The 24458-nt window shown below is 36.4% G+C and overlaps 4 protein-coding genes across 4 annotated transcripts; 1 reads left to right on the forward strand and 3 right to left on the reverse strand.

Annotated features, from left to right (window-relative positions):
• Positions 1-965: 965 nt before the first annotated feature.
• Positions 966-2958, reverse strand: LOC105965535 (allene oxide synthase 1, chloroplastic). The gene has a single exon (XM_012990097.2). It carries the CDS (start codon positions 2803-2805, stop codon positions 1222-1224), a length of 1584 nt encoding a protein of 527 aa, XP_012845551.2. The 5' UTR covers positions 2806-2958; the 3' UTR covers positions 966-1221.
• A 4980-nt stretch (positions 2959-7938) lies between these two features.
• LOC105965544 (tRNA-processing ribonuclease BN) lies at positions 7939-10905 on the forward strand. Its single transcript, XM_012990109.2, has 5 exons — positions 7939-8165; positions 8263-8332; positions 8469-8783; positions 9615-9955; positions 10487-10905. The coding sequence occupies exons 1-5, from the start codon at positions 8088-8090 to the stop codon at positions 10703-10705; spliced, it is 1023 nt and encodes a 340-aa protein (XP_012845563.2). The 5' UTR covers positions 7939-8087; the 3' UTR covers positions 10706-10905.
• Positions 10906-11560: 655 nt separating this feature from the next.
• On the reverse strand, positions 11561-12914 carry DYW1 (Pentatricopeptide repeat (PPR) superfamily protein). The gene has a single exon (XM_012991126.2). It carries the CDS (start codon positions 12811-12813, stop codon positions 11686-11688), a length of 1128 nt encoding a protein of 375 aa, XP_012846580.2. The 5' UTR covers positions 12814-12914; the 3' UTR covers positions 11561-11685.
• A 962-nt stretch (positions 12915-13876) lies between these two features.
• On the reverse strand, positions 13877-23513 carry LOC105965560 (exocyst complex component SEC3A). Its single transcript, XM_012990126.2, has 25 exons — positions 23119-23513; positions 22385-22455; positions 21946-22026; positions 21767-21834; positions 21554-21656; positions 20706-20854; positions 19494-19611; positions 19037-19141; positions 18830-18931; positions 18596-18733; positions 18134-18262; positions 17948-18028; positions 17768-17842; positions 16866-17039; positions 16648-16783; positions 16516-16580; positions 16236-16406; positions 16036-16115; positions 15581-15662; positions 15208-15305; positions 15000-15108; positions 14728-14796; positions 14581-14646; positions 14414-14503; positions 13877-14196 (listed from the first exon to the last, which is right to left on the reverse strand). The coding sequence occupies exons 1-25, from the start codon at positions 23294-23296 to the stop codon at positions 14086-14088; spliced, it is 2649 nt and encodes an 882-aa protein (XP_012845580.2). The 5' UTR covers positions 23297-23513; the 3' UTR covers positions 13877-14085.
• Between the last annotated feature and the right edge of the window lie 945 nt (positions 23514-24458).

A 24458-nucleotide genomic window follows, 5' to 3' on the forward strand; every position in this document is an offset into this window, starting at 1 on the left:
TTGCGCTCTCAAGACGAAATAAAGTGGACCATGAGAAGTAAAAGTTTTAAGGGGCCCAAAGCCCATCATCTGAAATTATAGATCATAAAGAGCTCGCCACTAAAAAAGAGAAGATATTGCTACCAGAAAAGTCGCCAAAAGAAGAGTTCGTCGAAATGCTAATGGATGCCGGGAAAATGGGCTTAGGCTGGGCCCTCACAGTACTAAGCTTCTTGGGCCAAATGCCCAATGAAAGACAAGAACCAAGGGATACCAAATGATCGCTGGTGAAGAACTCAAACATTATAGAGCTCGCTGGCATATAGCTCGTATGTAAAGTCCACCGCTACATCTCGGTTCGCATAAAAAGAGTAGCATTAGGTGGTAGGTGGCGAGTTGAACGAGAGTTGTTAGAAGCAGAAGACTCGGGGATATCATTCCTAAATAGATAAGCCTAAGGGAAATATATAAATTAGTATTAGTAATGGAGCAATCAATGTAAATCTCGATCTAATTAAGATGAGTTAAAATATGAAGCAACTAGAAAAATCTTCATATATAAAATCTTGTAATAAGTCCGATTAAATAAACGATTTCAATAATCATCAATAACACACTTTGGATATTCTCTTTCAAACTCTCTCTCCGGTTTTTTTTACTATCCATTCGTCAAATTCATCTTCTGTGACAAGAGACCGGCGTTCGGTGAATTTTCCGACAGTTAAGAAAATTGAGTATGAAAGAAAGTCTTGGATATGAGATGTTACACCTGATTAAGTGCATCGAGTAGTTTTGTAACAACAATTCCCTAGGCACACATAAGTATGTGTGTGTGTTTTAAATTTTAATTAGTGGTGCAAAATGAAAATCTATTACATTTTCTCTAGTGATTTCTGTTGAGCTATTTTTAGTGGATACTGCAGTTGACCAGAGCACGTGCTTCACATGTTGGCAAGAGCCACCACACACATTAAATTAAGACTATATTTTATATTTTATATTATAAAAATAAATGTATTAGAGAACCACATATTTTACATCTTCCCCCAAAATTTATGCTCCCCCTCACCTCAACAGTCAAACACTTTTCACAGTCACCACAAACCGTTGACCCCACAAAAAACAGTTCCCACCATTTTCCACGTGTCAATCTCTCACACTTCTTCACTCCCGCCGAATAAAATAACTAAATTACCACTAAATAAACAAACCGAGTTAATTAACCTAGCTCGGCCGCCCGGTCTAGAAACTGGCCCGTTTCAGCGACGTCACGGTAACGGCGGCGCCCAGCGGCGACGCCGCGACCTCGATGTCGAACGAGTCGTACCGTCGGAAGAGCTCCACCAGCAGCAGCCTCGACGCCAGCACAACGAAATCCTTCCCGGCGCACTGTTTGTTGTTAACGGAGGGGGCCCCACTCTCCGGCCCGTTCGACCAGAGCACGTGCTTCAGCATCTCCTCCCCTTCTTCTCCGACGAACCGGTCCGGAACAAACTCGTCAGCCCGGTCGAATATTCTGGAATCTTTTGTGGCAAACGGCTGATACCCGTACAGCATATCCCCTTCCTTGATCTGAAACGCGCCGTCGTGCGATTCGATCACGAAGTCCCGCTTCGCCTTGCCGTACTGCGACGACACCGGCGGCTCGATCCGGAGGGACTCGTAGACCACCGACTTCATCAGCGGCATCTTCTCCATCGCCGCCATGGTGACGGCGGCGCCGCCGGCGGCGGAGCGGATTTCCCTGGCCAGGTCGTGGTGGAGCTTGGCGCCGGCGCGGGCTACCCATTTGAGCATGTTGGGGAAGAAGATCTTCATCCCGCCGAATGAATTGAAGCACGTGGTGAATAGGAGGTTGTGGCAGGCCTCGTCGCGGGAGATTCCTAGGGTTTCGGCGTGGTCCAGGATCGGAGAAGAGCTCTGGTAGAAGAAATCGTAGAGGCGGCGGTAGTCTTTCTTCACCAGAAACGCCGGCAGAGAGAATGTGTGGAGGATGCCGTCTTCCACGGGTCGGGGCAACCCGAGTTTCAGCAACGGGTGGAGCTGGAACAGGACCCATTTGTTGATCAGCTTCGGCCCGTCGGATCCTAGCCCGGAGTCATTCGGGCTGGCGCCAAAGAACGACCGGGCCAAGAAATTGAACGCCGCCTGTTCATTGGCGGCGTTCAGGGCGGCGCTACCTTTGGTGGCTAGTTCGCTCTCCAGGTTCTCGAACAGCTCCGAGTAGCTGACGTGGAATTCCGGGATGACGTGTTGCCGCCGGTGGGAGAGTAGGAAGAACATGAGCTTCTTCAGCTTGGCGTGATTCGGTTCCGACGGGTCTAGATACGAAAGCATTCTGTAACCGCCGGTGAAATCGACGGAGGGCATGTAAGTTCCGGTGAAGAGATCCTTCTTCTCGACTTTGTCGGTATCGAAGAGCGCCGGAAAGCTCCTGCCGTCGAGCAGGGCGATGACGTTAGGGTTGAACGAGATGAACGGACCCGGCGGCATGTTCGTACGGAACACGGTGGAGCTGTACTTCTGAATTCTCGACCGGAAAAACTCATCTCTGCCTTGGTTGTAGAAGTAGTCCTGTCTGTCTCTCCACGCGCCGATCAACGGCAGCCCGTAATCTCCGGGGATTTTTCGGATCGGGGGCGTTGTGGGTTTCGCCGGAGAAGTTGACGGCGGCGTCTCCGATACGACGGCGGAGATGACGTGTGAGCGGCGGCGGCTCTGCAAGATCAATTTCGAGGGAGTGGCGGGGAGTTTGATTAATGAAAATTGGGAAGAGAATTGAAGGTTGAAAGTGGAGAGAGAGGAGAGAGAATAGGCAGCAGCCATTTTTTGATGATGTTCTTGACGAGGATGATGTAATGGTGGGAGTGTGTATGTATATGTGTATGTATATATAGGTAGATGGTGAGAGAAGAATTACTAATTATTTATGAATGTGATTGAAATTAAAAAAGACTAGAAAAAAATGATGAATTATGAGTGGGAGACGTGGCCCACTTGGCGATGAGAGAGAGAGTAGAGAGAGAAGAGAGTGGGAGGGGGCAATTTTTTTTTTGTGTGGTTTTAATATGGAGTTTTTAAAATGGTGTTATTTTCGGAGCAGTTATCAAATTGGGGTTGACAGCCATCTGCAACGGCGGCAACGGCCGGAGGCACCACCGTCGGTGGCGGCACCGGGAGGAGACGCCGCCACCGGTGGCGTCTTCTCTTTTTTTTTTTAATTATTTATTTTAATATTTTAATATTATAATATTTTCTGGAGGAGACGCCGCCGGCGGCGTCTTCTCTTTTTTTTTAATTATTTATTTTAATATTTTAATATTTTAATATTTTAATATTATAATATTTTCTGATTTTTTAATATTTAATTATTTTTTAATATTTTAATATTTATTATTTTAATATTTTTTTTGATTTCTTAATATTTTCTGATTTTTAAATTTTTTTACAAATAAAACAATTCTAAATTCATTAGTTTGATGTTAGTATTAAATTTATTACATTTTATATATTTTATCAATTAGAGTTAAATTAATCATTGCATATATTTCTCTAATCAACACAATAAAATAGTGTACAATCTTAAAACTATGTAGACAAAAACAAAAGGAGTTCTAGAAAATAAAAGAGTTATATAAAATAAATAGGTCCAATAAAAGAGTTATATAAAATAAATAAGTCCAAAATGAGTACAAAGACAAAATGAGTACAAGAAAATAAAATTGGCACTATGAAGTCAGTGCCTATGTGAACCAGTGCCACATCCAGGTGCCCGTCTAGTCCTACGCGGCCTACCATTTCGACGAATGTCAGGATCTGCTGGTACATCATCAACAAACTGGGTGTCATCCGGTGGATATGGAACAGGGGAAATATTATACTGTGGTCGGATCCGCTCTTGGGGACTTGAGTATCCCAAATTGAGCTCCAAATGTGGACCCCATGAAGAGAACCGAGTATCAATAGCAGGAGGATATGGGGTAGCTAGAGAATCGGACAATGACATATCTGGAACGTAATCATTCGTAGATGGACCAACTAAATCTGTAAATGTGGGTACCTGAGATGTAGACGCACCGAACATATCCATAAATCCATGTGTAGTAGATAAATCGTTCATACCTCCATGCATAGAAACATCCGCATAAAAGGGTGTATGAGAAGCAAATGGACCGGCAACATCTGCAGATGGAGGTACCCGAGATGTAGATGCATAATAGTTCCCCTCTCTCGTCTGTCTCACGTCATGCTCCAATTCAGTAGCTCTTTCGGCAGCGCTGGACCTTCTTCTGGTACGTCTATCTCGATGCGGAGAAGGTATATGAGGTATGGCAGGTATCGGAGGTAAGCTGGACGAAACACCATCTCTACGTAGAAGTTGAGTCCTAGCTGCATACATCCGTGTAGCGTTGTCCTGATACAAATCATATATACAATCGTCATCTCGAGAAACTGCCCTAGCAGCAAGACTCATGGATATAAGTTGATTACCCTGAAATAAAAGGCATTACAAGTTTAAGAACTTAAAAAATTAAACTGAAAAAATAAATTGAAAAACATCGAAAGTAATGGTTGTTTTGCGAAAAATACTAACAACAAGATCTAGTAAAATCGAATCTCCGACCTGAAAACCGATATCATCTAGATTGTCAATCGGTGATATCAAACGACGTGTGTGCCTCTCATACCACTCGTAATATCCTGGATCTGTCTGAGGCCCACTAAACTCAATAAATGGATAGTCAACGGGAGAATCAAGTCGGCCATGCCATCTATCAACATAGATACCGTGAAAACGAGCCCAATCTCTACCCCCTGCACCTCGACGATCATAAGAATGCAACTTAATCTCAATATCGTGGTCAGTAGGATGTGGTGGTATATGTTGTACCCTCCCAAACTGATGTAGCACCCTATACGGACGATGCATCTCAACTCTCTCGTAAAATATAAGGGGACAACTCGACAACCAAAGCTGTGGATGCACTATCTCAGGATACTCAAGTAAAGCGTCAAACTCAAGATCTAGTTCACTATAAGGCATCCATGTAAACTAGAAAAAAAAATATTTTTTAATATATTGTTAAATAGACCACAAACATTAACATAATTGCTGTTAACTTATAAATAACTTGATCCCAGAGCATCCGATCGAGCGTCGTACGATAAACACGTATATTGTTTCGCGAGGACCGAGTATATTGTTTCCCCCTAACTAGTCACACTCGGTCCTCGCGAAACAATATACGTGTTTATCGTACGACGCTCGATCGGATGCTCTGGGATCAGGTTATTTATAAGTTAACAACAATTACGTTAATGTTTGTGGTCTATTTAACAATATATTAAAAAAAAAATTCTAGTTTACATGGATGCCTTACAGTGAACTATTAAAATATTAAAAAATCATAAAAAAATATTAAAATAATAAAATATTAAAATATTAAAAAAATAATAAAATATTAAAAAATCAGAAAATATTATAATATTAAAATATTAAAATATTAAAATATTAAAACAAATAATTAAAAAAAGAGAGAAGACGCCACCGGTGGCGGCATCTCCTCCAGAAAATATTATAATATTAAAATATTAAATATTAAAATATTAAAATAAATAATTAAAAAAAGAGAGAAGACGCCACCGGTGGCGGCGTCTCCTCCCGGTGCCGCCACCGGCGGTGGCGTCTCCGGCCATTGCCGCCGTTGCAGATGGCGGTCAACCCCAATTTGATAACTCCTCCTAAAATAACACCATTTTAAAAACTCCATATTAAAACCACACCAAAAAAAATTGCCCCAGAGTGGGAGAGATAAAAACATATACTAATTAGGGGTATTTATGTCTAATAATACTAATAGTTTTATTTAATTTGAATTACTTTTATTGGTCAATAATTCTTTACATATAGTCATCAACAATTTTGGATCTCCACTTATATAAAATATAAGTTCAAAATAGGGGATTCTAAGCAATTTCCCATAAAATTAAAAGGGACTAATTGGAAGCACTTAAAATATTAGGAATCATTTAACGTGTGCATAATATACTAATTTGATCCCACCTTACTAGTTTTTGTCATCTGGTTAAAATCCAAATGAATGAACATATTTGACTTTTGATTTGTGTAGGAATTGCGTTTATTTTGTGTGATTATTTTTTTGAAACTGTTATGTTAAATTAGTGATTATATTCCCTTTTATGAAATAAGACTTTTAAGGAATCAACTTCCATTGGAATTAAAATTCGAAAGCTACAACTGTCAGTACTCGATCATAAGATCTTATAATGATTCATTATTTAAAAAACAGTTGAGCTATACACATGCGGACTATCATATTGCGCCACAACCAGGTCGATATGGTATATTCGTAAAAATAAATTGCACCTAAAATTAGACTTTGTTTTAAATTACAAGTGTTCGACTTTTTGTAGTCAAGGAACCAAATTAGACTCCCACCTTAGTAAATGCGTGTAATTTGTAATATTAAATACATATAGCAATTGGAACTACATATATCAATTGGAATCAACATGTGAACATTCAATATATTTAATTATACATTTTTTTTTTTCTTGATTTTAGATGGTTGGTGAACGGATTAAATTAATTATATTATATTTTCATTCACAATTATAATTGTATATTTTTGTAGATAATTCAAATAAAAAAAAAACGAGTCCAATTTCAAAGAGAGGAATATTAACATCAAAGTAGTAGTCAAAAATTATTGCCTAACAACATTAAACTTTGACCAAAACATAAAAATTAAGGAGGTGAGAAAATTGAAATAAAAATCAAGAATTGAAATCTTGATTTTCCGACGGGGTTCGTCGGTGAGTAGATATGGACGGAAACGAATGAGCGAGCGAGTGTTGGAACGGAATTTGGAAGTCAAAGAAGATGACAGGTCAAACGGCGACTTAACGGTTTGGGTGCTTTCCGACCAAATATACTAACTACACTACCGCCCAAATGTACAACTATGTGTTGCACGTGCTCCTCATGTGAGATTGGGCTTTTTTGTTGAGCCCATAAATAAAGGAAAAAATACTTATTAGTAAAATCATATATAGTAAAATAAAATCTAGATAAATAAATAACCTCGTTTTTTTATAATGATTTTTTCGGTCTCGATTCGAGAACAAGGTGATAAATTAATAGCTCGCTATATGGATTAGATAGATTGATGTTATTTCCACCTCCAAAGTATCTCAATTCATCACAAAAAATATATAAAATATCATAAATACCCCTTGAATTTTCAATCCTGGCGAAAAATCGGCATCTACAACAAAAATCGACATGTAGATGTCGATTTTTGACTATGCGGTTTTTTTTTAAACTTCAACAATGGTGGTGGAATCTAACCCTAAAATCATCCACTTTTTCACAGAACTCCACAACTATGTTCTCAATGAACTTATATTTATTATTATAACAACAAAATCTCAATGGTACTCATACTTAGCACATCTTGTTTTTTGAAAAAAACTTAATTCAAAAGGTAATTCCTTACTTGCTTTTTGGGGTTGTTGAGGCGGGGATTGTGGTGGCGATAACAGTTGTAGGCGGCGGGGGTTGTGGCGGTCGTCAAATGCAACGGCGACGACGGCGGCGGTGGTCGACTACAGAGCAGGTTCTCTTCTTCTTCCCTCCCGTTTTTTCATTTCTTTTTTTTTTTTTTTTTGTCTTGCAAGAGTAATTTGGTCTGTAATTAGGTTTGTTTTGTTTGTATTTCACTAAGGGCATTATAGTTTTCTTATAGTTGATTTGGTCGGAAATTTAATTTGGTCTTGTTCTAAATAAGTTTTGCAATTGTATATAGTCGCAGACATCGCTTAATCCTCATATGCTCTAAGTTATTTCATTTTTTTTTTTTGTTTTCAGTGAAATATTTATTACAAGATATTTAAACATTCTTATAAAATGAGCTGCCCCTGCATCAAATGTAAAATAGAGTAAGTAGTTGAGGGTTAATTTGTAATTTCCACGTCTTAAAATAGACAGACTAGAGTCACCATGACAGCCGAATTGGGCACGAAAGGGTTTAAGGATAATTGAACCGCGCAAAAACCCTAACCCCCATTTCCGCATAGAACTCACCATGAATCTCCAATCCGCCTGTGTTTCCCTTCCAAATTACCCTCCTCCCACCCATTTTTCACCTCCTCGATTCCTCTCCGTAAGTTTTCTTCATTCAATCCGTCAATTAATTTCCTCTTCGCGAAATTCTTCACATTTCGTCTGCAATTTGTTTGTTTTTTTTTTTTTCGTTTTAGGTCAACAAGCACTATGGAAACCATACTAGCTTGATAAGAAAGATGCCCAGATCCCAATTTGAGCTGAAATGTACGTTCTTGTTCACTGTTCTCATTTTATTTGATTAAAATAAAATAAAATTGGGTGCCATTTATTTTTACTCATTATTATCTTTGTCTGCTTTTTTTTTTTTTTTTTTTTTTTTTTTTTTTTTATTTTGTTTTAGCGGTTATGCCATGTTTAAGGAGTGGAGTTGTTATACCAGCTGCTAATTTCAATCGGCCGAGGAAGTTGGGTTTTAGGGTTAATGCGAGTAAGGGGGGAGAAGAACCATTTAGGGGGAAATCAGGGTCTATTTCATTTGGGGGGCTGAGTCATCAATCTGTAGAGGAAAGTAAATTGGTGTCGGCCCCTTTTAAGGAAAAGTCCGGTTCTTTGCTTTGGGTTTTGGCCCCCGTTGCTTTGATTTCATCCATCGTTATTCCGCAGTTCTTCATTGTTGGTGCTATTGAAGATACTTTCAAGAATGAAGTTTTTGCAGGTATGCTGTACCTTTCTTTAGTGGATTATAACGTGTTGAGATTGGCGTTTGGTTATTGCGACGATTCGTTTATGGTTTTTGGGGGGGTGGTTAAATTATTTAAGGTATAGTGATCTCAAATAGTGTGTGCTGTGTGTGTGTGTGTCAAAGTGATTTCATTTGATGATTATTTTGAAAGTATGTGTGCATAAGTTTCGTAATTTGCAATGTGATAAGAAAGTGATGTGACGATTAATATCGGAACTCTTCTACTATTGCAGCTGAATACAATGTAGCAACGGAAAGTTGGGCTTCCACTATATAACCAACTTAAAAATCTGGTTTGGCTGTTTTGCTTCGGTTTATGTTTGTAATAGGGAGATATGTGTGTTACATGTGATATAAACGAATTGTGAATTTTCGGAAACTTCAATTAACCATATTCTTCAGTGATTTATCTTGAATTTTATTCTTATCACGGACGTCTGCACTTGATTTTTGTTTGAAGAAAATAAAGGCAAAGTCACCATTCTAAACTCTAAAGTGCTCGGGGTTTCATGTAATAATGCATTTCTATATTTGTTTTGTTGTCGTAACGAAGCAACTGCTCAATAAGAAAACAGAGATGTAAAACACGATTGGTAGAATTAATTGCACAAAGAGAAACGGGGCTATAATATACTGATGCTTCCTTAATTCGCAAAGCTTTTATATGGTGTGTGTGTGTGTGTGTGTGTGTTTCTTGTTTAGCGATCGTGTTGTATGCTAAAGAAAACTAAAACTCGATAGATATTATTTGCATTTTCCCGTTAAACTATTTACAGAAGAAAAATCACATTAATCTTGGTGCAGAACTTATTTCTTCCTTATCGACCGAGCTCACATTTTACGCGGGACTTGCAATGTTTCTCTTCATAACCCACCGCATTCAAAAGCCGTATCTCCACTTCACCTCGAAAAGATGGAGTCTTATTACAGGCCTAAAGGGTTATTTGTCGTCCGCCTTTTTCACAATGGGGTTTAAGGTTTTTGCCCCGATTATGGCTGTTTTTGTCACATGGCCCTTACTCGGTTTTCCAGCATTGGTTTCGGTTGCTCCGTTTTTAACTGGTTGTTTAGCCCAATACTTATTCGAGAAAGTTCTTGATCGAAACGAATCATCCTGTTGGCCCCTTATACCTATTATTTTCGAGGTAATTTTTTTTCGTTTTTATTTTTTTTTTGTAAATTACAACCACCCCGAGGTATGGTCAAATTACGAAAACCCCCTCCTATTTGGGTAATTACAACCACCCCTCAACTATAAATCATCTAACACATCCACCCTTGTGGTTTCAAATTTAGTGGAATCTTCTAGTTTATATGGAATATTCTCAATTTTGGACCCATTTTATCCCATTCGAGCTCCTCATTTTGAAGCAAGATGATCATAAGATGTGTATTTTGGCTTGTATATATCAAATTGTGGTGCATCAGAAATTGTATTTTTGCACAAAACGAGTTCAAACTAGAGAACATTTCATGGAATCGATGATTATGTTGAATTTGACACCATAAGGGTGGAGATGTAAGAAGATTCATAGTTGAGGGGTAGATGTAATTATCCAAACAGAAGGGTTTTTTCTTTCGTAATTTGACCATACCTCAGGTGGTGATTGTAATTTTACCATTTTTTCTTTTAAACGATGTCATCTGAAATAAGATATTCGTATATCTTTACTCAGGTGTATAGGATATATCAGTTGACGAGGGCAACGGGTTTCTTGGAGAAGTTGATATATGGGATGAGAGAGGCAAATGTGACACCTGCAGTATTGGAGAGAACTGGTGCTTTGATTTCGATGATGGTCACTTTTCGGATTCTGGGCGTTTTTTGTCTCTGGTCGTTGCTTACGTTTCTACTGAGGCTCTTTCCTTCGAGGCCTGTGTCGGAGAATTATTGAATTTATGTATATGTAGAGGATTTTTTAGGCATAATATATATTTGCATATCTTGTAAAAAAATGCATTTCTGTATTTCTTTTCGAAGATCTTGTTGGTCGAGAAAAGTGGTTCGATTAAGCGGCACCTGAAATTTCATATCACAACTATGAACAGCGTTTAATTAACAAGATGAATGGAACTTATTAGTCAATCTGATGAAGATTTGGATCTTATTTGTCGATGTTTTTGCTAAATTATGTATTTTATAATTTATAGTAATTTTTTTGTGTATTATTGCCCCTTTTACGATTTTGCCCTTATTAAACACTCCTAATAATAAATTATGGTAATTTTGTATTATGTTATTTCAATTATGATAAAAGAAACACTTTATTTTATTTCAATTATGCTACCTAAGTAAAATTTTATATTGGGAAACTTTATCATGACAATCATCAGATCCTACACCGGGTGAAATTCACCATATAATTTTAAACCGTAGATTTATATAAATAACTACCCACTAAGCACACATACACATGGGTGTGTGTGTTATTATGTGTAGATCTACGGTTTAAAAGCACATGGTGTATTTCACCAGGTGTAGGTTGTAGAAAGCCATCATCAAGGATGTACAGTTAAACCTCTATTAGTTAATAGAGTGGAGATTGGCAAAATTTCGTTAATTTAGTGAAATATTAGATCATGGAACTAATAATTTAATACGTTTTCACCGTGTTGGGACCAGTAGAAATTATTATTTAAGCGAGGTTATTAATTTATTGAGGTTCTACTGTATTTGAAAATTCGACCAAAACGAACACAAATAACCTAAAATGAAACTCGAGAATTTAAAATTCATAATCGAAACGAACTAATTCGACCAAAGTCGATTTTGAATTTATCATTCCGAATTCGAATATTTCAGCATATACACAACTTAATCACATGAACCAAACATAGGCTGTGAGAAAAAGCCACTAAAACCAATCCAAGAAATCTACCAAAAATCTCTACAAGAACAAATTCCATCTTTAAAATGATGAAACCTCTTATTATCCCTCACAATAAATTCCCTCTTCTCAAATTTAGACAATATCTTAATAAAATTGTGACAGTCCCCACAAATCCTAAGATTCTTTATAATCCTTAAAGTTGTACCCGGAGTTGTCCTAATAAGCCCATAAGCAATTGCCAATCTTTCACTATGATGTAACAAAGCTCTCTCTTTAGCTTCTTCGTCGATATCATGTAGTACGTATCTCGTATCCGCCACATAACCCGCTTTCTTCGCCTCGTCGCTCAAAGATCGCAATTTCTCGTACGCCAAACTCTTGTCCGAATTTTTCGCACGATTTTTTTCCGAAACTATCCTTTTGTTCTTTTTCCTCTGAAGATTAACGTAGCTCGTGTAGTGATCCAACGAGGGGGTAATTCCGTAATCTTTGCTCATCGATTCGAAATACGCTTTCCCTTTCTCCGAATCTCCTAAGTGCTCACATGCCTTGAGAACACTCAAGAATGTTTCTTCATTTGGTGAAATATTACTATTAGTATTATTGCTATTATTATAATTACCTTCTTTCACTAGTTTGGCGAAAAGTTGTATTGCTTCGTTTTCTTGTCCGTTTTCGGACAAGCCCGTTATCATGGTATTCCAAGAATCGATGTTCTTGCATACCATTTGCTCGAATACTCGACCGGCTCTTCTGTAGTCTCCGAGCTTGAAGTACATACCGATCAACTCGTTGAAGATGGCGATATCGTAATTTGACGAGAATCTCATTACGTACTCGTAAATCCTGTCGCCAGCTGGCAGAGATTTTGAATTGACGGTGAATTGCATTAGTTCCGATAAATGGATTGGTTCCGCCGGAGTTCCGTTTCGGCCCATCTCTTCCAATGTTTCGAGGGCTAAGTTTAGATTGCTCACTCGGCCGAAATGCGTCGAGTTCGATGACGGCTTCGGTTCTTGAAGATTAATTTCTTGGTGAGAGAATTTTAATGGAATTTTTTTCTTTTGCAAAGTGGTGAATATAATATTGTCAATAGGATGAGTGATGAATGGTTTAAGTATTGGATGTGATGAGAAGCTTATGGAACGAGCCATGGCAGAAAATTGTACCATTCTTCTTACATATGAAGAGAAAGAAAAGGCTTATCTGCAGAGGAATGGTTGCAATAAGATAATTGGAGGTTTGGGAATAAGGAAATGGAATTAAAGTTTTTTGTTCGTTTGTTTGTTTTGTTCTTGTCTTGTTTTGGTTTGGCACGTGTTTAGGAATTTTTTGAATAATAAAAGAAAGAAAGGGAAAAGGTTTAAATTTAAATGGGACTCGACGGAGGCTTAAATAAATCTCGGCGGTCCGATTTCTAGAAATACTCAAGCCAACTAAAGCCCAATCCAAAGTCAATCATCTTGATCTTGACCGTCCAAATTATTTCCTTTGATCGTGAACGTCCACTTACTCAAACTTCCTCTCAATCTTACTCTCAGTTCGAATGAGCCGTTTCTCTCTTCTCCTTTTTCCTTCTTTCTCTGAACAATACTTCCATCGTCAGCTTGTCTTTTCCGACAATTCTTTACAGAGTTTCCGCCGTACATGGCTGATTTTGACTTGGGACCAACTTTTAATATCTCCTACCGTTGGTTCTGTTTCTATTTATATTTAGAGAGAGGGACAAATGTAACACTTATCTATCTGTACGTATTTTTTAATTTTCTTTTTCAATCTCCTATTTATTTGAGTGATTGAGTCTCCGAGTTAGAAAAAACTGGAGTTACCGAGTATGAAACTTTTCCTTTTACATTGTTGACTATGCATATTTTGGTAAATTAACTCTATATTGGTGAGTCAACTCAGTATAAGTATTGAGGTAAATCTAGGATTTCTGAGTGTGTATGGTCGTAACTTGGTACTGTAAGTCGCCACCTATTTGGATTTCTAAACTGAACACTGGACAACAGAAAAATGAGCCATTTGGAAACAATAACAGTTCCATGTGTTGAAACGATATTTGTCTATCTCTTTCCATTCTTTATTTTCTAAACTTCTGTTTTAGTATCATTTTGTATGAGTAACCCAACATTCACTAACATGTACACTTCTAACTTCTAATAAATAAAATAAAATAAAATAAAAACTTCACTAACATATACCACAACACTTGATTAACTATGCAACAATAAATAAACAAATAAAGAGCGAAACTCAATAGTGACTAGAAACTAAAGATCATATGTAGACATCACACGCACATACATACACGCCCTAACAGATATATCTTCACTTAAGTAAGATGATCTATGAATAAAACAAACAGGGGTGAAAAAGAAAATAAAGGAAAACCATAAGGGCAACTATATAAAAAGAAAAAGAAAAAACTAAACTTTACTCCTCTACATGGACGCCAATAAATCTCTCATTTGCGAGACGTCTGGTATATTCTCGCCTGGATATATTTTAGCTACTAGTTGCGCAAAGCTGTCGTACTTGTCCAGAAACTCTTTCTGTCATACGTTCGACGCATCAGGTTAGACATTTGACAGTTGGAAAGAAAAAAAAACAAGTTTCGTCTCGAAGGAAGAGTTTATATAAGTAACAAATACAAGACTAAAGCACATACGTTGTCACATTTAGAAACACAGGTTCAATAATCAATAGATCGTGATGTAAACAATTCAAGATATACCTTGAAATCTTGAACGACTGTTACAAATAGATTACCTTGCACTTGTCCCATAACGAAGGCAACAGTTCCTCGGAGGTCAGATTCTTCTGCAGCTTCTTGTACATTGCAGTGATGGACTTATCAACCTACAAACGAGAAAACGATTTTAGCAAATATTGACCAAACCAGTGCCGAATTTCTCAAAGATTGTCAGTTTTCATACCCCAGATAAACTTGATTTGACGACCTTTCGGAGATCCACTTTCGACAATCCAAGCTGGAACGGGATCTGCAATTTTTTGCCGGAGTTTATTTTGATTGTAAAGCATGACAGAGATGTATTATTATATGTTATGCCAACGAAACTAACCTCTTCTGGTGTGATTGTGAACATTAAATCCTCTATTCTGCGAGCAAACTGGAAGAGTCGTTCAAATTGCTGCAGTTAAGAAAGTAGCGTAAATTCTCAATTTCAAGAATGAAATTGATAAAACATTGAAAGAAAGATCCATTCAAAATTTAAGACAGACGAAATTACAAGATTGTGCATTGGCGCTTTTCGTAAATGCTCGAAGGTCAAAGATGGTTAAAAGTACAGGATTGAGGAAACAAAACCACAATTGCATGAAATAGAGTACTTACGTAGTATATGATTGTGCTTATAAAGCGCGTGCAAGCTTGTTCATAAGACTCGCTTGCTTGGTGGTAAAATTTTGCCAAAGTGGCTACAACGTTGGCCAGGTCATATAGACTGTACATCGGTACCAACTCATAAGTATAATACACGTTACAAGAAGTCCAGTATTCGTAAATTAAGTGATATACGAGTAGAAACGAAATTGATAAGTACCTGTTCTGAAATGCTGCATAATTTTCTAAGAGCAGAATATCTGTATATTTCGTGTCTGCTTGAGCAATTTTGTCCAACGTCACAAACATTATGGTGACCTGCCAAATTATGTTTTCAAAATACGATTCCCTTCCAGATGATCATGAGTCGGTACTTCATATTACATTGCCGGATATGTTTTTATATATTACAGCATGAGTTACAATTGTAGTACGGAAACTGAACGTTATAAACTATACTACACATCATATCACTGAATGCTTATAAAGTCGGAGTAATGCAGATGTGGGAATAAGCAAAGTCAAGATCCAAATTAAGATTCATTATTATAAACATGTTTAATTTGCAGTGTTAAGAGGAGGGAAGCACTCACAAATTTCGTGTAAGCCTGATCAACCAAATCCCTTGACTGTCCCTGAATGTACTGCTCCATACGGGTTGCAAGAATAGCAAACCTATCCAAAAGTATGACAAAATGAATACATGCAGTAGAACCTCGATAAATTAATAACCTCGCTTAAATAATAATTTCTCTCGGTCCCGGCTCAATAAATTATTAGTTCGATAATTTAATATTTCGCAAAATTAATAGAATTTTGCTGGTCCCAGCTGTATCAATTTATAGAGGTTTAATATCAATTTATAGAAGCTTAACTGTATAAGGATGCCAACAATAGAAGCAGTTCAGAAATAAGTTTTTGAACATTTTCCTCAAACAAAGTCGAGAAGTAGTATCCCTCTAGAATAGAAGGAAAAAAAAAAGAATAGAAGGAAAAGAAAGTTGACGAAACCATTAATCTCAGTACGAACATATTAAGTCTAGTTTACCTGGGTATATATGACAAGACTCCCACCTGCCGAACATTTCGCTCATTTCTTTCAATCTGGTGGCAAGCTTCATCGACAAACTGAAATACATTATGTATCAATAAACTATTTAGAGTCACATGTACAGAAGCAAACTCGTTGCTCAAATTTTTTATCAATAATATTATTAGTGTGTGTGTGTGTGTGTGTGTGTAACTTACACGACTAAACTGGGTAGAAATTCTGTTTTCAAGATCATCAAGTAAAATACGCACAAACCCTGCTGCATCAGCTTTCTGACCAGAAATATAGCGTTCGGTAATTCCATGCATTGATATACAACGAAGAGGATCAATCTTATACGCCCAGTCGACCACAGCATAGAAATCTTCCTAAAAAGTCAACAAGAAAAAGGGAAGGAGAAATTTTCGTTCAACTAAACATATAACAACTGATGTAAAACACAAATATAATAGAGCTTCAGGTTTCAATTCACGGTACCTGTATTCCATCAAGCAAATCACGAAGTGACTCGTTTAAGGCCTCCAGGTCGGCAGTTTTTTTACCTACAAAATTGAGAAACGGTATTATCCAATGGGCCAAACAGGGACTTTAGAAACTATGGATAATTACCAGCTTTGCCATTGTCATCAATATCCATGATACCCAAATCGTCATCATCATTGGGTGCAGATCTGCTGCCGTTGGAACTTCCTGATGGAACAAGAGCTGGAACTTCAAAGCACATGAAGTGCGCGAAAAAAGAACTCTGTATTTCATAAGAGGTAATGTTTATGACAAAAATCATTTTGAGAGAGAGAGAGAGAGAATTTCAACGGGTTGACAGTAACCTCATCAACAAGAAGCGGAATAAAAATCGTGAGCATTTTGGCGTACGCCTCAGAAACCGTAGATGTGTCGGCACTATTTGTATTTTGATTAGAGGCTGCAGAACCATCAAGCCACACAGTTGGATTCTTCGATGCTTTTGTACTAGTACGAAGCTCGTTTGCAAACTCACGAGCCTGTCGTGCAAACGTAAAAGCATGTATGATAAGTTTGTTCAGTCTCGGGGGAGCACCAAACCAGTTTGCAGGGTAAAATAAATAATACATGTGAATGAATAGAAAATAAAAGCAATGTCTTAATCATCTAAATTTGTGATAAGCGACACTTAAAATTCAAATTTGTTAAACCACTGAAAACTGAGAATATTCGACAGTTTCGCCTCTACTTTTCTCCAAATCTTTTACTCCTGTTCATCCGGAGCTTCATGTTGATTTTAGAAGGATATGTCCTCTTCCAAGTTATTGTATCCTTGTTTTGCATAGAAAATTAATATAATAAAAAAATAATTTATATTTGTCATACTTTCTTCTAAAAATTTATATCTCATTGTCTGTTGTCTAAAAATAATTTCCCATCAGTTTTATATTGTCTCAAGAGCTACCGATTAATTTTTCATTCATTCGGTAGATTATGCCTTCTATAGTAAATTTCCATTTTACGATCCCTATTAGTTTTCAAGAATGTTGCTCGAATTTTTATTCTCGACATTATGTTTATATTCCATATTTATTAAATATGAGATGCCCATGAGGCATATGCACCAAAACACCATTTCTTGGGGATTATGCACCATTAGGAGACACGTGAAAACCCCATGCCACCGTACAATAGAGAGTGCTTAGAACAAAGATGACCAAGAAAATTAACTACAAGGACTTTGACAAAACATCATAAATTCTCTCACCTCTCGCCGTAGAAGCAAATTCAGAGAGCTGCAGTAAGCTTTCCTTAAAGGGCCTAAGCAATTCTTATCAAGACTCTGCAGATGCAGAATTGAACAAAAAGGAATAGGTATCAGAAGTAATGAAACAAACAAGAACACCAAAAAAAAATTGTTTTCATGTAAATAGATCTTCCATCTTACCTTCAAGTGTTGCAAAAGGCGAGCATATGTCCTACATTTGTACCGCAGGTCTGCATGATCAGGCCTCTTGAGTTGCCCACGCTGTTATAACCGAAGTGTCATCAAAGAAAGAAAAAAAAAAACACAATCAGTAGAACTGATTATATTTTTGTTTTCAATTGACAAAAGCATATTTCATTGCATTACCTGAGAGAAATAGCTCTTATCAGTTATCATGAAATCCACCAAACTAGCAAAATAATTCCTCAGAAACTCAGTTGCTCTTTTAACAAACGTGTTTTTCAACTTATCAAGTTCTGCACGCTTCTCCCTAACCTGTAAGAGTTTCATCCACCATCGCCGATAAGCAATCATTGCAGCATCATTAAATGCTATCTATTTATCAATGTAAACTTACAAAATATGAGTTTTCAAATGGCTCAACAAATTCAAAATCATAGTTAACTAATGAAATCATATTCTTCCCATTACCAAGTCAACCTCCTTCTTGATTTCAACCATTGTTCTCAAATGAGAATCAAAAATATTTATGCAACATCATTATTTCACATTAGGAAATGGGTAACATCTAAGATATTTTTTCTCATGTGAACTGTTTATAACAATTAATGTTAATAGAAAGGTAGAGAGATAAGATAATTCACATACAGATCTCATGTTTGCATAGGTACGATCCAACTTGGGCACTTCAAGGCTCCGTAAAGCATTGGCTAGCCATTCACATGATTCTATATTCTGATGCATTCGTGCCTCATCAAACGATCCCCCAGTCAGACATGATGCATACTGCATTTATGAGGAAAACAACGAATAAAAAACCAAAAATGTATGTTGTAGGACTTGTGTTAGAAAAAAAAAAAAAAAAAAACTATATGAAAAGACCTCAGACGGTATACGCAATCTTTCAAGAAGCTTATCAAGTTCCTCAATTAGCGATTTGTTATTTACTGACTGCATTTCCAGTTTGTTATTCCGGGTTTCAATCTGCACATGACATTAAAACATATAATGGGAATAGCTTAAGTTTAAAAGATCATTTAATACGGTAAGTAATGAGAAAATCATATAAAAATGTCTAGAGATTAATACCGACTCTATGTCCTCTCTCATGTGCCGTAGTTTTACATTGAAAATACCTAACCACTGATCCATGTCATCAACACAATTTGTTGCTACCTCAAGGCCCTGTAATACCTGCATAACCCAGAAAATCAGGTTATATAAAAGGTAAAAAGAAAAGAAAACTTCAAATTCAATATACATACTAACAAATTGTAAAAGTTGTTACTCTTGACATTTAACGAATTAATAGCTGCATCTTTACTGAAGGACAAGTCAGACTGAACAGAGACATATTTCAGGTGGGTTACCACTAAGCAATCTTAAATCACTGCACGAATTATTCTGCAGAAAAAATAACGAGGATGTGGCGAGAGAGTTCTTTTTGGCTATAAGGGATAGTAAGGAGAAAGTATATAAATATAATAAGAAGATGAAAAGTCCATATGCACTGCAAAGACACATCACATAAAGAACAAAAAACAACCTCGTGTATCATAGGCTCGTTCTCTAAAATTGCATGTACATTTGCGGCTTCTAATGCTTGAAGCTCTCGCTTCAATCGCTCAGAAAATGCCTCCGCTTCACCAATACCCATAACATAACTGCAAGTTATGCAATTTTGAGTAATATCAGCAATGAGTTGAAGTAATACAGAAAGAGTAGCGACGAAGCATGCGGAGATTATAAACTGCTTCAAAACTTATAGCTACAAAAAGGGGGACACAGGCAGAACAAAGTAGCAAATCTTGGGATACAGCATGCTAGCTAGTTTTCAATTATTACATTTCTCAAACTCGAATTCTAATCAACGGCTTTTTCCAGAAAATAGACGAGCACAGTTTCAAATTCAAATTTCTTCTCAAATACCACAGTCCGTGATAATTTTTATGAAAAAAAATGGGCGACATCTTTTCGGATAAATAAACATTTTTGGGGATAAATCCCAAAATCATCATGAGATCATTAAAATGTATACGGACAGAGTACTATATCTGAAAGTCCATGACATATGTGGATTAGAACAGAAAAAACATGGGATTAAGAAATCCCAAATAAAACCCATTTCTTGTGGGGTTAAGTAGCAGTGAAGTCTGTAACATTACGTTATAATCAACTATCTATAACTTATGTCGAGAATAACAAGCTTTCCAGATTGCATGATGCATCCTAACGAAGCTTAATTACTTAAGATTTCAGTTAACAAGCTTCTTGGATCTTCTTCAACTCTCCATTTTACATATCCTTCATTTTTATACAAGATGTTTAGAACCCCTTCTGTCCAATTGAAAAGACTAACTACAAACAGCCAAATGTACCTCCAAAAACAGCACTAATAACCCAAAACTCCTAAAGAAAATCAAAACTACATTTAGACAGGCATAACATGACATCACCTAACCCCAGTCAGCCAACCCTCTGACCATCAACCTAGATTAGCATTCTCTAGTCAGTAGTCATTGATCTTTAAGCATTCCCCCTGGAAGCTCCGGGACTTAACCAGCTTGCGACTTTTTTTTTATGTTCTCCAATGCAAAAAGATAATCTATTCTTAAGCAACAATCGTAACTCCTTTTAAGAAAAATCTGTTTCACATTCTATAGATGCATTATATGTGACGTTCCATAAAAACCCATTTGAGTAAATTCTACAAACTCAGAAGGTGTAAGAATGTAATTGTTGGAATTTAAATACATACGTGCCTAGAAGAGCTTCCATGTCCTCTTCCTCCGCTTGAGACACAAGTTCCCTTTCAACAGTCACTTTCATGTCACCTTCTGTAACTTCAACTTGGTAAAGCCCGTCTTCAAGGTCTCCCTGCCGCTTAGTAACTGCTTGTGTATTTTCCTGGAGAAGTTATACATAACAGTCGACAAATTTAGAGTTATTGGTGGAGAGTATCAAAAAAATGGAAATAAATATCATGAATCACTAACATTTTCTATTTAAGCAGATGGTATCGACTGTGCAAAGAAAAATGTTTGAATCGATTCACACAATCAGGAGTAGATGAGTTATTAAATATATGAACAGAAAACTTGAGATATAAAACAGATTACATACTAATATTATTGATAATTAAAAACTTGCAAGAAAGAACACTAGTATATGTTCTTCTAATAAAGATTATGAGATTAACTGTCCATATAATTAGAATAAATTGATGTAAAAAATCTGGAAACGTATAGTTCTAAAAGATCTTCTATGAAAAGACAAATATAGGATTTAAGAAAATTCACATCAAGCCCCAGTCCTTGCTTAACGTAATTTACATAATCAGATATAATAATGCATAGAAACTCTAAATAATTATCTTTAAAGAAACTTGAAAAGTAACATCATAGCTAACGTCTCCTAACAAATAATTGACTATTCATCACTGAGTATATGCAAAGTTTCTCAAGGACAAAACCTTGCAGAAATGCTAAATTAATGTAACCGAAGAATTTAATGACCACAATCAGCAGAAGTTTTGAAACAAGAACAGTCACAGTAAACTATGTAAAGAGTTAGGCTCAATAATAAACTGGACAATATCAATTGCACCTTAGCCCAAAGAGCCATCTCCACTACATCAATGCCAACGACTTTAGGAAGATGACCCAAAACATCCTTGCAGATATTTAAGATGCAAAGCAAAAGACGATTCCTACAATAAAAGATCATCAAAAAATAAAAATAAAAAATTCATACAGAAGATTTATACGACATAGTTGCCAAGTAAAGACTGTATTTCCGTAACCAGGATCACTATCATACCTGTCATCAACATTGCGCATAGTCCACTGAGGTGGGGCGACACTCTGATTTCTAAGGTTATCAAAACCCTTCATCAATAGAATCAGTGTTACTAATATCAAAAAACATAATCCAAAAGGGAAATACTCCAAGTTGTGAACACAAAATGGGTGTGAAAAAGATAGAGTAACGAGCTATACCAGCATAAAAGTACATCCACTAGGGTCATTCGTTACAACTTCAATTTTTGAAAGATGCTTCAGCTTGTACAATTTCGCAGGCTATAAGTGGAGTAGATAAATTTATATAAGCCACTAATAAGTACATGAGAAAAATTAAACAAACCACGGTAAAATCAGAGAAGTTCCAAAAGATATATAAGTTGCTACATATGTCGCTACCATATTGTTTGTAACTGTCCCTTCTATCCTCATTTCATATTTTTGCTATGATAAATACATTATTTTAAACATCATTAGTGTATATATATATATATATATATATATATATATATATATATATATATATATATATATATATTTATCCAGGGAGCTATTAACTTACTATAAATTGTGCCAAGCGTTATGGATCAAAAAACATTATACACAAATCTGAATCAACCAAGTGTTTAGAACTTACCTCAAGCACACCTCCATTGGAATATTTGAAGACACGAAGAAAAGCTTTAGTCCTTTTAGCTTTTACCTTCGCTGCAACAATGATGTAGTTCTATTGGCCAAAATAATCAATAAATCGAACGCTACATATCATTCTACAACATAAATGTAGTAGTCTTGGTGCAATCATATTGACACAATTAGTTACCACTAAATATATGCAATCTGGACAGGTTAAAACACACTAAAAAATCACGTATGTTAATACATGAAAGGACAGTCTCGTGAGTCATATTTAACCCGAACCGAACTCCGGAATAAGCTTCACAACTCAAAATTCTAATGATAATAATAGCAAGGATACCATACAACAAAGCTAACTCAAGCGAAATGAAAATCGGGGATAAGTTTGTAAGATATCCCTCTCGAGCTACGTGGACTTATAATCACTCGTAAAATTCTCGTATTTGCTCAGTTATTCCACCATTTGAGCCCCAACTGAAAAGACCTGATTAACTACATAATAATGTCTTAAGCCAATAAACCTCCACTAAAGGAGCCAACTAAGATTCTAAAATTTTAGGAACATGAACATCACTCTTCATGATTAATTTGCAAACTCAATTAGGTCCAGAATTAACTCTTCAACCCACCCCCCAAAAAAAATTAAAGATAGAATTGCGAAGGATATCCAACAAATGGTAGATCAGCTCAACAAAATACGAGAATATATAGAAATCGATGGGATTGGCGTACTTGAAATGCCGAGAACACGAGGCTTCGCCATGTTACCGCGGCCCAATTTGCCGGATTTGCCCCAGATCCCACTGCTCTTGGCCACCCTAATTGACATTACGATCTTCTGCTTTGTGCCTTCGATCGACGCCTCGCACGCGCGGCGGAGCTCCTCGTCGTCGGCGCTCGACTTCGCCATTCTCCTCCCTCCGAGCTCAGAAGAACAAATTGAGTTGCTTAATTTTTTTTGATGTCTGAACTTTCAGGTGAAATAATGAGATTAATTAATTCAATTTTTTTGAGAAATGTGACAGATGTACTCCAGAGGTGAGGCATTCTCGTAATTTTTGTGGACAAATGTTCTCGTGAAATTGGCTTTTTTATTTACTCTTATTATTATACATTATAATATAAGAGTAAATTACGATCATCCCTGATGTATGGTCAAATTATGAAACAAACCCCTTATGTTTGTGTAATTACAATCACCATTCAACTATAAATCTTCTTATACGTTCAGCCTTGCGGTGTTAAATTTAGTGGAATCTTCTAGATTATATGAATATTTTCAATTTTGTACCCGTTTTATCTCATTTGAGCTTCACATTTTGAAGCAAGATAATCATAAGATGTATTTTTTGTCTTGTATATATTAGATTGTGGTGCATCAGAAACTGCATTTTTGCACGTAACGAGTAGAAACTAGAGAGTATTTCACGGAATCTAGAAAATTATGTTAAATTTGACACCATAACAATGAACGTGTAAGAAGATTCACAATTTGGTTTAGTAATTATCTCATGAGGTTTTTTTTGTAATTTGACGATATCTCAGGATACCTATAATATAGTGACAAGATTTGCGGGCAAATATGGTCATATTTTTTCTCCAAATAGCGTTTTTATTATAATATAATGACAAGATTCATGGTCAAATATCGTCATATTTTGGTCCACAAGTTTCAGTTTCAATTATTCTGAATCAATTCAATTAACAATTATACAATTTTTTTCAACATATTTTTTCCTTTATTGCATTTACTTATCTTTAACTATAAAAATTACTTAGTCAATGAAATCCGTGATTTTCAATTCGTTTTTAAATTTTCTTTATTGCATTTAAACAACTGAATTTTTGGTTTCTTAATCGCCATGCTTTTTAATTATTTATTCTATAAATATTATTGAATATAAATTATAAAAAGTCGCGTGCTTTTGATTGATTATCCAAATTTTAGCATTAATTACATAATCTATCTATCTTTTTTGTAATGGGAAAATAGAGAATATTATTATGCTATTTCCGCCAATTTCGATAGAAGGGAAGGTCCTTGATGCATAGCTAAACCGAGTCTCAATGGA

Source organism: Erythranthe guttata, chromosome 3 (genome assembly GCF_056151865.1).
Source record: "Erythranthe guttata isolate IM_541 chromosome 3, IM_541, whole genome shotgun sequence".
Taxonomy (NCBI): Eukaryota; Viridiplantae; Streptophyta; class Magnoliopsida; order Lamiales; family Phrymaceae; genus Erythranthe; species Erythranthe guttata.